This window comes from Sylvia atricapilla, chromosome 2 (genome assembly GCF_009819655.1).
Source record: "Sylvia atricapilla isolate bSylAtr1 chromosome 2, bSylAtr1.pri, whole genome shotgun sequence".
Taxonomy (NCBI): Eukaryota; Metazoa; Chordata; class Aves; order Passeriformes; family Sylviidae; genus Sylvia; species Sylvia atricapilla.
In genome coordinates, this window is record NC_089141.1 from 85,937,132 (window position 1) to 85,949,992 (window position 12,861).

The 12,861-nt window shown below is 38.6% G+C and overlaps 1 protein-coding gene across 1 annotated transcript in view; it reads left to right on the forward strand.

Moving 5' to 3' along the window:
• SLC9A4 (solute carrier family 9 member A4) overlaps positions 1-12,861 on the forward strand; it is a 31,238-nt gene that overhangs the window by 2,652 nt on the left and 15,725 nt on the right. The window contains exons 2-6 of the mRNA XM_066313693.1: positions 77-540; positions 5,779-6,038; positions 9,115-9,332; positions 11,287-11,489; positions 12,494-12,580. Coding sequence (XP_066169790.1) covers positions 77-540; positions 5,779-6,038; positions 9,115-9,332; positions 11,287-11,489; positions 12,494-12,580 — 1,232 coding nt within the window. The remainder of the gene's footprint in view (positions 1-76; positions 541-5,778; positions 6,039-9,114; positions 9,333-11,286; positions 11,490-12,493; positions 12,581-12,861) is intronic.

Genomic DNA, 12,861 nt, shown 5'->3' on the forward strand with positions numbered 1-12,861 from the left:
GTCCAAACACAGCCAAGACAATTGTGTGACATCAGGTTAATTTAAGCTTGAATAATTCTCTAATGTTTTATTCAAGGTTTCCATATCTTTCACCGATTACCAAGACTTATGCCTGAAAGCTGCATCCTGATTGCCATTGGAGCACTAGTAGGAGCCATCATCTTTGCTTCCCATCACAAATCTCCACCAGTGATGGACACTAGTATTTACTTCTTGTATCTTCTTCCACCCATTATTCTGGAGGAGGGTTATTTCATGCCAACTCGACCATTTTTTGAAAACTTTGGATCCATTCTGTGGTGGTCTGTTGTGGGAGCTCTGCTAAACTCATTTGGGATTGGCCTCTGCCTCTATGGAGTCTGCCAGATCAAAGCCTTTGGCCTGACTGACCTGGACCTGCTGCAGAACTTGCTCTTTGGCAGCATGATTTCAGCAGTGGACCCCGTAGCAGCTCTGGTAGTTTTTGAAGAAGCCTCTGTTAATGAGCAGCTTTACATGATGATCTTTGGAGAGTCATTGCTAAATGATGGCATAACTGTGGTGAGTTTCCTTCTGCTCCTTGTCTTCCCCTCTTTGGGCTCCTGTAGCTTGTAGGGTTACTGGGCACACGGCAAGAACAGCTCAAAGGAGATCCTGATACATTATTTATTTTATTAATACTCCCCTCAATTACATGCAAGGGATTTTAATGTATGCAAAATTTACATCTTATATTACCTCTTTCCAAAGCGTGTATTTTGGAGCTGCTGGAAGGGGGAAACCTGCACTTACATGTGAGATGTGCTCTTGCATTCACTGAAGTGAATGGATAAGCTACAGCTGATTTCCTTGGTCAGATCAGTGTAGGACCTTGCAATGCTCTTGACATTGTGCAAGCAAATAAATAGAAAATTGTACTGCTGAAGGACTGAAGGCAGCAAGGGTAGAAATACAGGAGACCCTGCTCTATCATATACCTGCGAGAGTCCTCCGGAAAAAAAAAAAAAAGGCAAACCAGATGTGAATAACCTCTGGAGGCCACATTCTGTCGTGCAGCCCCTTCCAGAAATTTCATCAGAGACCTTGGATAGGAATTTCCAATGCCACTAAGAACTATGCATAACTCTGTTTATATCAGTAAAATTATTGATATCTGACAAATGTTTGCCTTTTTTGGCTGTCTTATCCAGAAACAATGTTTCCTGAATGAGATTTGTTTGGTTGGTTTTGTTTTTGTTGTTGCTGTTATTTGTTGTTGTTGGTTTTTTGTTTTTAATAGGAGAAGAGTGTTTTTACAAAGCTCCTTTGGCAAATGTTTTCCCCCTTATCTCACTACTTCTGCTAAAATTGGAGCAACCTGAAATTCTAGCTCTAAGCAGAAGTGACAAGAACATTTAAAACACATGTTTTTCAAGGAAGAAATTTCAATGAGGAAGTTTACTGCTCAGAAACCAACAGGACTGCTCATGTGGTACAAGTTAACGGCGGGTTAAGGAGTTTCGCTAGATAAGATCTTTACAGAATTTAAATCACAGGAATCTAAAACACATAAAAACTATTCAGATACTGCTATACATGAGGTACAGCCCAACTTGGACTTGTAAAATCTGTACAGAGTTCACTGCTGAAAGGCTTTGTGGGAGAAGTCCAGTTTATGAGCACTGAAAAAAGAAAAAAAAGAACAAAGTAACTTCTTGCAGCCACAGCCTATGGATCATAAATCCTTCCTCTTGGTGATCAGAGATACAGAGCTGATGTAGAACTAAGGGACAAGTGGTATTTAATTTACATTCAAACTACTTGGGTGCTACAGTTGTAGAAGAAAAATTCCCACTGCATCTATCTCTTACACTTGTCTTTTTTGTTCCTTCAAATACTGACCTCAAAAATGTAATGCCTCTTTTTCACACTGGAAGAGCTTGTTTCATGCATTTTTTGATGGGCTTACTACCTTGCCTTTCCTTTTCCCCCCAGCTATTTACCATATGGGTCCAACTCCTGCTGGTATTTACTGAGCTGTCAGTCAGGATCCTGTTACAGTATGAAGGTGCAGTGACAGAAAGCCTTTTACAGCAGTGGACTTAGGCACTCCTCAGCAGCACCAGGTGTGTTAGTAAATGAGCTGAAAGGGCTGTATGTGGGGTATGTTGGGTGCACCACTGAGAGTTCCCATTGCCCCATACACTCTCATCTTTGGTGCTCATCTCAGAGTGGCTCTGTTGCCATCAGTTTGTCAGCTCCTGCTATTTGCATCAATCTCCACTCATCCACTTTCTGGGCATTTGGGCTTTCAAAATCTCTACCTGGCTTCATGCTTAAGGAGACAGAAGTATTTTTCACCTGAACGGAGTCCAGCAGGTGACTTTCTCCTCTCTGATGTCCTACTTACTTTTTTCCAAGACTTTATTTGTCTTAGGTGTCTTCTCTTACCATTTCCTTCTCTTTCTCTCTTAACAGTTTCATTTGAGTTAACTCTAAGTGTTTAAAAAGAGATAATATCACCAAGATATATTAAGTATACATATTTTTTTATTGTTTAAATACAAATATCCCCTGGTTCTCTCCAGCCTGCTTATCAGCTTGATTTTTTTTTTTTCCCAGCAGGAAAAACTGGTATGAGTTTTGTGGAACTTGTGTATTACATTTGGGGCAACAATAGCTCTGTTTCCTATATTTCATTCAATATCCTGGTGTATTTAAAAATATTACAAAATAGCAGACTGTAGAATTAGAATTATAATCTACAAGTTATGACTTTGTCTTAAGGGGATAGGAGAAAAGTGGATGATTTACTCTTTTTACCCATTGGTCCCTTTCATTATTTTCCTCAGTAGGGCCATGTTTGTGGATGGATAAAAAAAAAGTTCCAAGTCCTGTCAATTGCTTCTTTCCCCAGTTATTTCTGAGTGGACTGTAAACATCAGAATAGTTCAGACAGCAACAGGAATGGACCTAGGTTACATCATACATTAGTGGGATTTCAAAGCCCTTTTAAAAAAAAGTGTTGTAAATCCAGTGCAGGTCTTATTCAAGCCTGAACTCAGGTGGAATGCCCTGATTTTGCTGTGAAGTGTTTCAGCAGTCTGAAGCTCTGCTCCCACACACAAAGACAATTTTGTTTCTAAACAGGAGTTGAGCAGTTGTATGCATCAGGAAATGGAATATTCCCTGACTTCTTCATCTCTGAGGCTTGATTTTAGAAATACTGAGAACACCTACGTATCATGCTGTACTCAAAATGAGTGGCATTGGCTGTATTCTCTAATGGCACGCTCATTTCTTTCTTTGTGGCAGAACAGTTAAATCTAACACATGTTGAAGACCTAAGTTAAAAAAATAAAAAAATTAGGAGATTTGAAATTGCCTCTTTGGTGTCACTGAGAGACTTTGACCACTGGTTTGGATGCTACAAAGGAGGGTAGAGATATTCTCTGCTTCTGCTATAAAAGCTGTTCCACTGTGCTTAGAGAGAAGCCAATCACAGTGGTCAAAAAAAAAAAAAAATTAGCAGGGTGGCAAGAAAGAATTATTAATACAGCCTGTGTTGCTGGTTAAGGCAGTTGCTTGAAAATCTCTTCTTTCAATGCTTCTGATGTGGATTTCATGTGCAGTAATTGTACATAGACAGCTGGAGCTTGGAGCAGTCCCTGGGGAATCCCCTGTGGCAACAGTGTCAGGCTCTCTGTTCCTCTCCCTGGTTCTGAGAGCTGCCCAGTGTTACAAAATTCTCTCCAAACAAGCCAAAGCATGATGTTCTCAGAGTTACTTACATGAGGCCACTATTAATTCATCCCTTCTTTTTCTGTGAACAAAAGCCTCCTAATTTGATTCAGGTTCTCCTAGTGTGCAAAAAATTCTAGTAATCCATTTACTGGCACAAGCACTGCAATGTAATTTAGCAAAGCCTTACTTATATGACACAGTGCAGGTTGTGGTACAGAACAATTTACTCCCACAAAGCATGTGACAAAAAAATACGGAAATTTTGTCACAATTCCATAATTTTCATTTTGATGCCATATCAGGTTAGATCTTTAGGAACTAGAAGAAGGAAAAAAATTCTTGTTAAGTCATTTTCTGAGAATAACTTTCTTTCTTCATTAGTCAGCATAGAATCATGCTGTGGTATCACTTAAAAAGAATCACAAGCCTTAGGAAGAGGTCAAAGTCCACAAGAAAGGGAAGCAGAGAAAACAGACTCTGAAATTAAAATGTGTAAGGCAGGTAGGGTGAGGTTTGCTTACTAGGAAGATATGAACCTTCTTTTCCTTATCTGCCACTGAAGAGACAAATTTCATACACTGGCATTAGGAAAAAGTTCTGGGTGTTTTCCTAAATGAAATATTTGTTTGGCTTTGTCTGTCTCCCAGAACTATTAGCAATGAGCTTTCTGGAGAACAGACTGTGACAGCTCAAGGTTATATGCCCCTAGCAGCAATTTAAGATTAGATAATTATCCTAATGAGCTTGACTCTTCTACCTGCAAATACCTGCTTTAGTCTTCTTAATAACCTTCTGGAATTAACTAGATGAAGAAGAAAGACCAAAGAAAAAACATAAAATGCAAATTACTTTGGTCTATTTATTGTTTTTGAACCAATGCTTTAGCGCAAAATCTTTGGAAAGCTGGTGTCTTTAGTTGTTTTCCAAATTCTCTTCAAAACTGAAAGGTGACTTTCATGTATTACACATTCACTGTAAACAGACCTGACAGCACTTAATATTAACTGATTGTCAGGAACCTCTAAGGTTTTTTGTACCCTACAAGTCTGGAAATGTTCTATTAGTTCTATAAGATGAATGAAAGTGGAATATGCTGAAAATATTTCAATAATAGCTTCTGCAGAATTGAAATTATTGATAACAGAAGTTTGGTAAAGTTTTCTGCTCTAGGATGTTATCTTTACAGATCAGATTATATAATATATTATATAAAACTGTATTTTGCTTTAAATTGAATCTTTAATCTAATCTGATATTTCTTTTAATTTTTGTAGGTTCAAGTTTTCTAGTCAATATCTGTATATGTGCAGGGTCTTTAGAACATTTAGTGTGTCACAGCGTTTGGTTCATACTTTGAGATTGTTCTCTGGGGGGGTGGTTAAGTGGCATCAAACTCCAAACATATGATGATAGAGAGGCTTTTTTTTACCTAGCTAGAGACAATATGAAACTGAGGCTGCCATCTTCCCTTCCCCCTTTTCCGTTCCCAGTGATGTTTCATGATTTTTATGTGTCAAGTGCCATTGAAAAACATGTAACATTCCTATGTCCACCTAATGAAATTTGTCGGGTCTGCTGACTGATCCGATAGAAAAACTACATGGTATTTAAATCAAATATGTGATTCTTAGTCCCTTCCCTGCCCCAGCCTGAGTCAGAAGGAGACCATGGAGGGTAGAGCCTGGGGGTTTTAAGGTACCCAGCTGGGCTTTTAACCTCTGCTACAAAGACCAAAAAATTAAGTTAACTGTCAAACAAACCAAAAAAAGAGAATATTTTTAAATTATTCAATTGCATGTGGTCCCCAGTAATTTACTTTTATTCCACAGCTATTTATCCTTCTTTATTTTGTTTTTTTTTTTTTTTTGTTTTTTTTCAGGACCCTTAACAGACTTATTTCTGGGACTTTTTATGAACCAGATGAGATTTCAATTGTTACTTTGCTGATCTGTCCAAAGCAATTTCTGGCATACACAGACACTTAAACACACACACACATTGTTTCACCTATGAAATGAGTAAACCTGCCAGGTTCAGAAAGATGCCTAACTGCTGTCTTCTTATTGTCACATGTAGGTTTTATATAACATCTTCATCGCCTTCACCCAGATGCACAGGTATGAAGAAATTGAATCCATCGATGTCTTTGCTGGCTTTGCTCGCTTCTTCGTGGTGGGGCTGGGTGGAGTCTTGTTTGGCATCGTGTTTGGATTTGTCTCAGCATTCATGACTCGTTTCACCCACAACGTCTCTTCGATCGAACCCCTGCTGGTCTTCATGTTCAGCTACCTCTCATACCTGTCTGCTGAAACCCTGTACATCTCTGGCATTTTGGCGTGAGTATGCCTTATGGCCTTTGGGATGATCTCTTTGAGGAACTGGATGTAGTTTTGTGGTGGTTTGCTCAAGGTTGGTATAACCCAGCTATTCAGTCTCTGGTTAGAAGGGCAGTGCACACCTTCTTAGAGATCTGTAAAATGCAGTGGTAACCAGGAAAAGCAAACCCACAGTCAGTGTAGGCACAGATATGCTACCAAGGAGCACTGGCAAAAGTACTTCAACTTGTGGGTAAAGTGGCCAGTGCTGCCACCATCTGTCTGCTATCTCTGATTAGATCAGCAACAAGAGAGAATGATTTGATAATGCATCAGTTTATCAGTATTTATTTCTAAGCAGCTTCACCATCAGATTATAAGAGACACATAAAGTAATGGGTATGGAAAGCATGAGAAAGCACATCTGAGTTCTTTTTGAACATCAGCTTTAACACAATTTACTGGAATTGTATTACATTTGGACAGCATCACTGGGATTGAAACTGAGCAAAACCAGGCAGAAGAGAACATCACTTACACATGCATACTTACATTCATGTATGTGAATACTGACAACCAATATTTTTTGTGGTCAGGATAGCTTGATACTGCTGTAATGCTGGGGACATGTTCCTGAAAGCATGATGGCATGGGTGCCTGCTGCAGAGAGAAAAGTAGATAGATTCTTGACTGGAGTCAATGCAGAAAGGATGAGAATTATGGGAAGGAAAGAGGATCGCAGCAGGAAAGGAGCTGGAAGAGAAAGGAAGGAATAGGGATGGAAGTGAGACACTTAAGGAGAAAGCTGATGACATATGACTTTCAAAGATACCACAACAAACAATCTGTCTGCAAGGCAGAGCATAAAGAGATGGAGACGTCATGTGGCTAAATGCTCCAGCTGGTGCTGCTGGCTGCTGTAGGCTCAGTGCACAGCTGATGGGTAGCAGCAGCCTTGCATGGCCTCTACTGGCTCTGAGCTTTCATGATGAGCTTGGAGGATCTTGTGTTCCAAAAAGTGCTTCCCTTTATAGAGGACAAACCAGTTTAAACCTATCAAATACAAGCATATGGCTGCTGATGTCCAGACAGGTGTATTTACTCATCTGTAAAACCTCAACTTGTGAAGCTCTGATTTCATAGAACCACAGGATGGTTTGTGTTGGAAGTGACGTTTAAAGGCCATCTAGTCCAATGCCCTGGCAAGGAGCAGGCAGATCTTCAGCTAGGTTGTGTTGCTCAGAGCCTTGTCCAAACTGGACTTTAATGTTTTCACAGGTGGGACATTGTGGGCAACCTGTCACAGTGCTTCACCACTGTCATTGTGTAAAAAAAAAATCTTTGTATCTAGTCTAAATCTACCTAAATCTTTTCGTTTAAAACTATTATCCTCCCATTGTATTGTAATAGGTGCTACTGAAAGGTTTGTTCGCATCTTACAGGCCTCTTTAAATGTCAAAAGATTGAAATAAGGTGTTTCTGAAACCTACTCTTCTCCAGGCTGAAGAACCTTGGATTGTTCAGCTTCAGAGCAGAATTGCCTTTGTAAAACCTTTGTAGGATGGCCCTGGGAAGCAGTATTTGAATGTTTAAATATATTAAATAAGTAGTTAGACAGGATATAGATTATCTTGAGCAATTAGACAAAGCAGATGAGTCTTGTACTATGTTTTGTATACCCAAAACATACGCTCAGATTGAGGTGACTGGCAACTTTAGTTCAGCAGGATTAGATCTGCTATGCAGTTAACAGTAATACCATGTGAATCTTTTCCTGCCTGCACTGTCCAAAGTTCTGCTTTCTTGCCTATTCCTTGCACTAGATTACACAGCACTTTATTTCTTTCACTTCTTATTTTCATTAGAGTTCTGAAATCATTAGTAATATAAGAATGTTAATATAATTTGGATTTATTATTCTTACTGCTTCATTAAGGAAATTATTGCTTGTTTTAGAGATGGGAACTTATTGTCACCTTTCTGAATTATTGAGGATTCATTCATTTTTCACTTGGATCATGAAAGTCTATTATGTATGTGTATCTGAAAGTCAACAGTATTAATCATTAATGCCTAATGGCCTTGTCTTGGAGTGTCCTTGGACATGCTAAATGACTCAGCTCCACCAGGATACCCTTGAGATTTCTTCGGTGGAAATTAAATGAACTGAAACAAGAGGAAGGTTATTTAATGAACAGTCATCATTCTCCGAATTCACAAGTTTGGAAAAATATCATTACGAGAAGCCCCCAGAGACTAAAATCATATCAGTAGAAACTTGATAGATGATGGAATATGTTACTAGCATAGTGCTTAATCTGTGTATTACCTACGGAAAATGCAGAAGGAAAAAGGGGATCCCCTTCCATAGGGCTGATGAAAGACTGCTGTTCCATGGGATTGTCACCAGTGTCTGTGCTGGGTGGCTGCTGATGCCTCTGATGCAGGCTCTAGTCTTCAATAGCAGTGAAGAAATGGAAAACATCCCTTTGCTTCCTTAGGCACATTCCCCATACCCTAGATAACTAAAGGGAGAAGAATGCCTCTGTAGGATAATTGCATTTTCTCCTGCTGTACCACAATGGGCTGCTGTGGTTGGAGAGTCCTGAAGCTCGCCCTGGCACTACTGATTTGCCAGGGAGATATGGCTCTTGGCATGGGACTGCCATGATCTGCCAATGGCACCTCAAGGGAAAATATCACTAAGAGGCAGGTTACGTTTCTCTAACTGATCCACCTGTAGACTGGTACAAAACTGGCCTCCCTATTGTTTGAGACAAATATTTGGTGGTTGGTGGCTCCCTGTCCGGCATTCAGGATAAAATGGACTTTGAACTGGAATGTGATACCCTCTCCTCCTTGTCAGAAAGGCTGACTAGTTTGGTTCCTTTATGCTGTATGTAAAACTGATTTGTAAACCGGAATGAAGATGTTTTTCTGTCTAATGAAATAGCTAATGTTACTGAAGAAATAAAATGCTTTTTGTTATGATGAAGGTCAGAATCTGGTGATGGAGAGTAGAGGTCATGATAGTTGATGTTGTCCTTAACTGAAAAGAGCAGATTGTGATTGATCTCTGATGTTTTGCTTGATACAGGATGACGGCATGTGCAGTGACAATGAAAAAATACGTGGAGGAGAATGTTTCCCAGAATTCTTATACCACAATAAAATATTTCATGAAGATGCTAAGCAGCATCAGTGAGACCCTGATTTTTGTGTTCATGGGCGTTTCTACAGTGGGGAAAAACCATGAATGGAACTGGGCCTTCATTTGCTTCACTCTGATCTTCTGCCTCATTTGGCGGACCCTGAGTAAGTCAGCATTCAAAGACAACCTTCTTTGCACCGCTGAGAAAATCCCTTTGGTACAAAGTTGTGTCAGAAAAGTCTGTGGGGACTGGCACAACTGGTTTAAGAACAAAATCATTTGGTTTATATTAGTGACAAATTTCAGAAACCTACACACAGGAAAAAAGGGAAAGAAGCCCCACACAAATCTGAATGCCAGTCTCCAAGCACAGACTTTAAGTAGTTTAGGTGAAAAGGGAAATTTAAGCAAAGTTAAAATACTATCATGATTATCCTTATAGAGATGTTTACATCTTAATTTACTATATGCCCCTTGGGCATGTGGGTCTCATAATGACTTCACCACACACTGTCATTAACTTACAAATTAGATAATGTATATCATCACACTTCCAGTGCTATAACACTACAGGTTATGTAGCGGAGTGCTGGAGGAATAGAAAAAGAGAGAAGGTGAAAATACTGATAGATAACTGAACAAGGACTTATACCATACATGGGCTGACAGCACTATGCTGCAACTCCTCACAAGTCAAGTCTAAAGTTATAAACTGCTAGAGAAGTAGTGCCCATATGAAATTACTCCATTTTTGCACATGGCACATCCCATTCCTGCAAAGGTCTCCTACTTCCTGACCTGTGGCACTGGGATTCCTCTAGCATGGGCAGGGCAGTTTACAGATAATGTTGGATGAGTTGTGGGACACAGTTTCTCATCTTCTCCTAATGTCCCAGATGGGTTGAAAATAATGCTGAAAAGAGAGAAGGAATAAGAAGGCTGGTGTTTCAGAGGTAGCAAAGAGAAAGTAATCACATGTTTTCTTGCTATATCTGGACCAAGCATGGCCTCTAAATTTTAACAGTCTTGCTGTACATTTTGAAATATCCTTCCCCTTAAGACAGAAAGAGTGCTCTCCTGATATAAAAGCTGCTTTCCAGCCACATGTCCATCCTTCTCTCAGACACCAAGGGGAGTGCTAGAGCTTTGCAGAGGAAGGCCAAAATATTTTCTAAGTTTGTGTGTTAAAATGATTTCATCATTTTCTCTGAAGCTTTAACAAAGTAAAGAGTAGTAGCCTGAGGGTGATACCTCACATAGGCTGTTTCAGTCTGAGTACCTGATGTCTTGCATAGTTATAAGTAGCCAGAAAAGGTCTTGCATAAAGTGGTGTCCAGCAACCTACATAAGAGGGTACTGCTACTGGCTTTACCTCTAATAATTTGAGTGTATCAGTGACAGCTGCACAAAATAACACAGCAATTATCAGCATTTGTCAGCTTTTATGTCAGTAATTTAATGGTTTCTACATAGAACATAGGGTACATATTTCTTCTGGAAGATGAAGAAGATTGACTAAATGAAACAAATTGCTAAAAGTAAAGACAAGTTGCAGTTCTCACACAGCCACAAATTGTCTTATTAATTTTAAATTTTATTAAAAGTAAAATGAAAATTGAGAAATAAACAAAGAATTAGAGGCACAATAAGCCTGAGGATTAAAAATTAAAATGCTATTACTCTTTGTCTTTCAGTGAATCAGTACACAGGACTTGTTGGTAAAGCACTGTTCAAACACTTTAGGCAGACACTGTGCAGAAAGAGGAAATATTGCAAGAGAAGGCACAGGGAAAACTCTCACCCAGCTGTGTTTCTTTTCTCCAGAACACTGTAGAGAAAACTATGCAACATAAATATAGGAAGTAAATATTTTCCCCTAATCTCTCTTCTACATTATTTAATTAAAATCCTGAAGCTGTTATGAGCCATGGTATTTTATAGGAGATACTTCACAGAAGCCAAGTTTAGCAGTTGGTCAAAGAGAAGCTACAAGAAACCAAAGCTGAAAAAAAGTGGGCTGGCAACAGTTCCCCAAGCCATTATTATTAAATTAATATTTAATATTTTCTTTTTATCCTTGATTAATTATAGCTGTGGGGTTTTTTTTTCCCTTCCTAGGTGTGTTTGCTCTCTTCTACATCAGTAACAAGTTCCGAACGTATCCTTTCACCTTCAAAGACCAACTCATCATTTCTTACAGTGGCCTCCGAGGAGCCAGCAGCTTTTCTCTTGCATTCTTGCTTCCAATGAATCTTTTCCCCAGAAAAAACCTGTTCATCACTGCGACTATTGTGGTTATATATTTCACGGTGTTCATCCAAGTATGTATATTTATTAATGGATTACTTTCATGTGATAGAGGTGGCTGAAAGCTTCATGGTGAAAATTGCATTGAATTCACTTTTAGGCTAGGTCAAGTTATTGCATTTTACAGCCAGATTTAGCGCTGCACTGTGTAATTAGCCTTTTTAGGGCTTTTAGTTAATACAAAAAATTCTGTATTGAAAATATGTATCTTCTAAAATATTCAGGGGAGAGGGCACTTGGTGTCCAAAATAGCTTATGTTCTAGCTATTGTTTTAACTTCTATAATTTCATCTTTGTCTCTCTTGAAGACTAAATACAAATATTTTAAAATCCTTCATAACAGAATATTAAAAAAATAAAGCAAATAAGTCCCATTTGCAAGTACGTGTTTCTCCTTCAGATATTTGGGTAATTTCACCTGGATTACTGCTGGAAGAACTGAAACTTCTAGAGAGCTTGCATCCCATATTTTGTATTTTCCAGTACCAAAGTGTCAGATCCTGCATGATGCCAATGGGGCACTATGCACTTATGCTAAGTAAGGCACTTAGGTTCTACCAGAACATTTTATAGAAAACCCAATTTGTTTCTATTTCCTCTTTTAAAATGGTTTTCTGTAGTAGTGCAGTAAAGAAATGGGAAAAACTGAAAACCATTTCTAAGTGAAAAACCCCTGCAATGTTTAATTCTGAAAGCATTGAAGTAAATGGTTTCAAGATTTCAAGATCTCACAAAGATAATATTTTCTTTCAAATGAGTCCTCTTTTGAAGATGATTGCCAATGAGTCAGTTGCTTTACATAATTAAAATAAGCCAATAAATAGAATCTCACTTCAAAAACCGTCTTTTAATTTTTTTTTTTATTTTTAATTCTCTTGTGTAGCTCTCCATACAAATAATGGTTCATTTCTCTGCTAAGACACAGCTTTCCTAACTGATTTAAATTATCCCCTTTTACTTTCTTTCTGTTTTTTGCCTAAAAGATAGTTAACAATTAAACTCATTATTCCAAATGCAGGGAATCACAATTGGACCATTGGTCAGATATCTGGATGTTAAAAAGACGAACAAAAAGGAGTCTATCAATGAAGAAATTCATGTGAGAGTAAGTTTTTTATATCAGTGACTGGTATCCCAAAAAGAAAAGAACAGGTATTCTAAAAGAGTTTGAAAGAGGAAGGCACTTGGAAACCTGGCATTCAGTGGATTTAGACACTCAGTGCTTTTACGAATATATGGAGGTAACCCTAAGCATGATTTTCTAAAATATTGCATCTCATTTGTATTCATATTTATTATCGTATTATACTATCATTACACAAGTGTCACAGTATAGCAGGTCCCTTATTTATTGGTACTGTGACCATGGGAGGACAGAAACAGAAA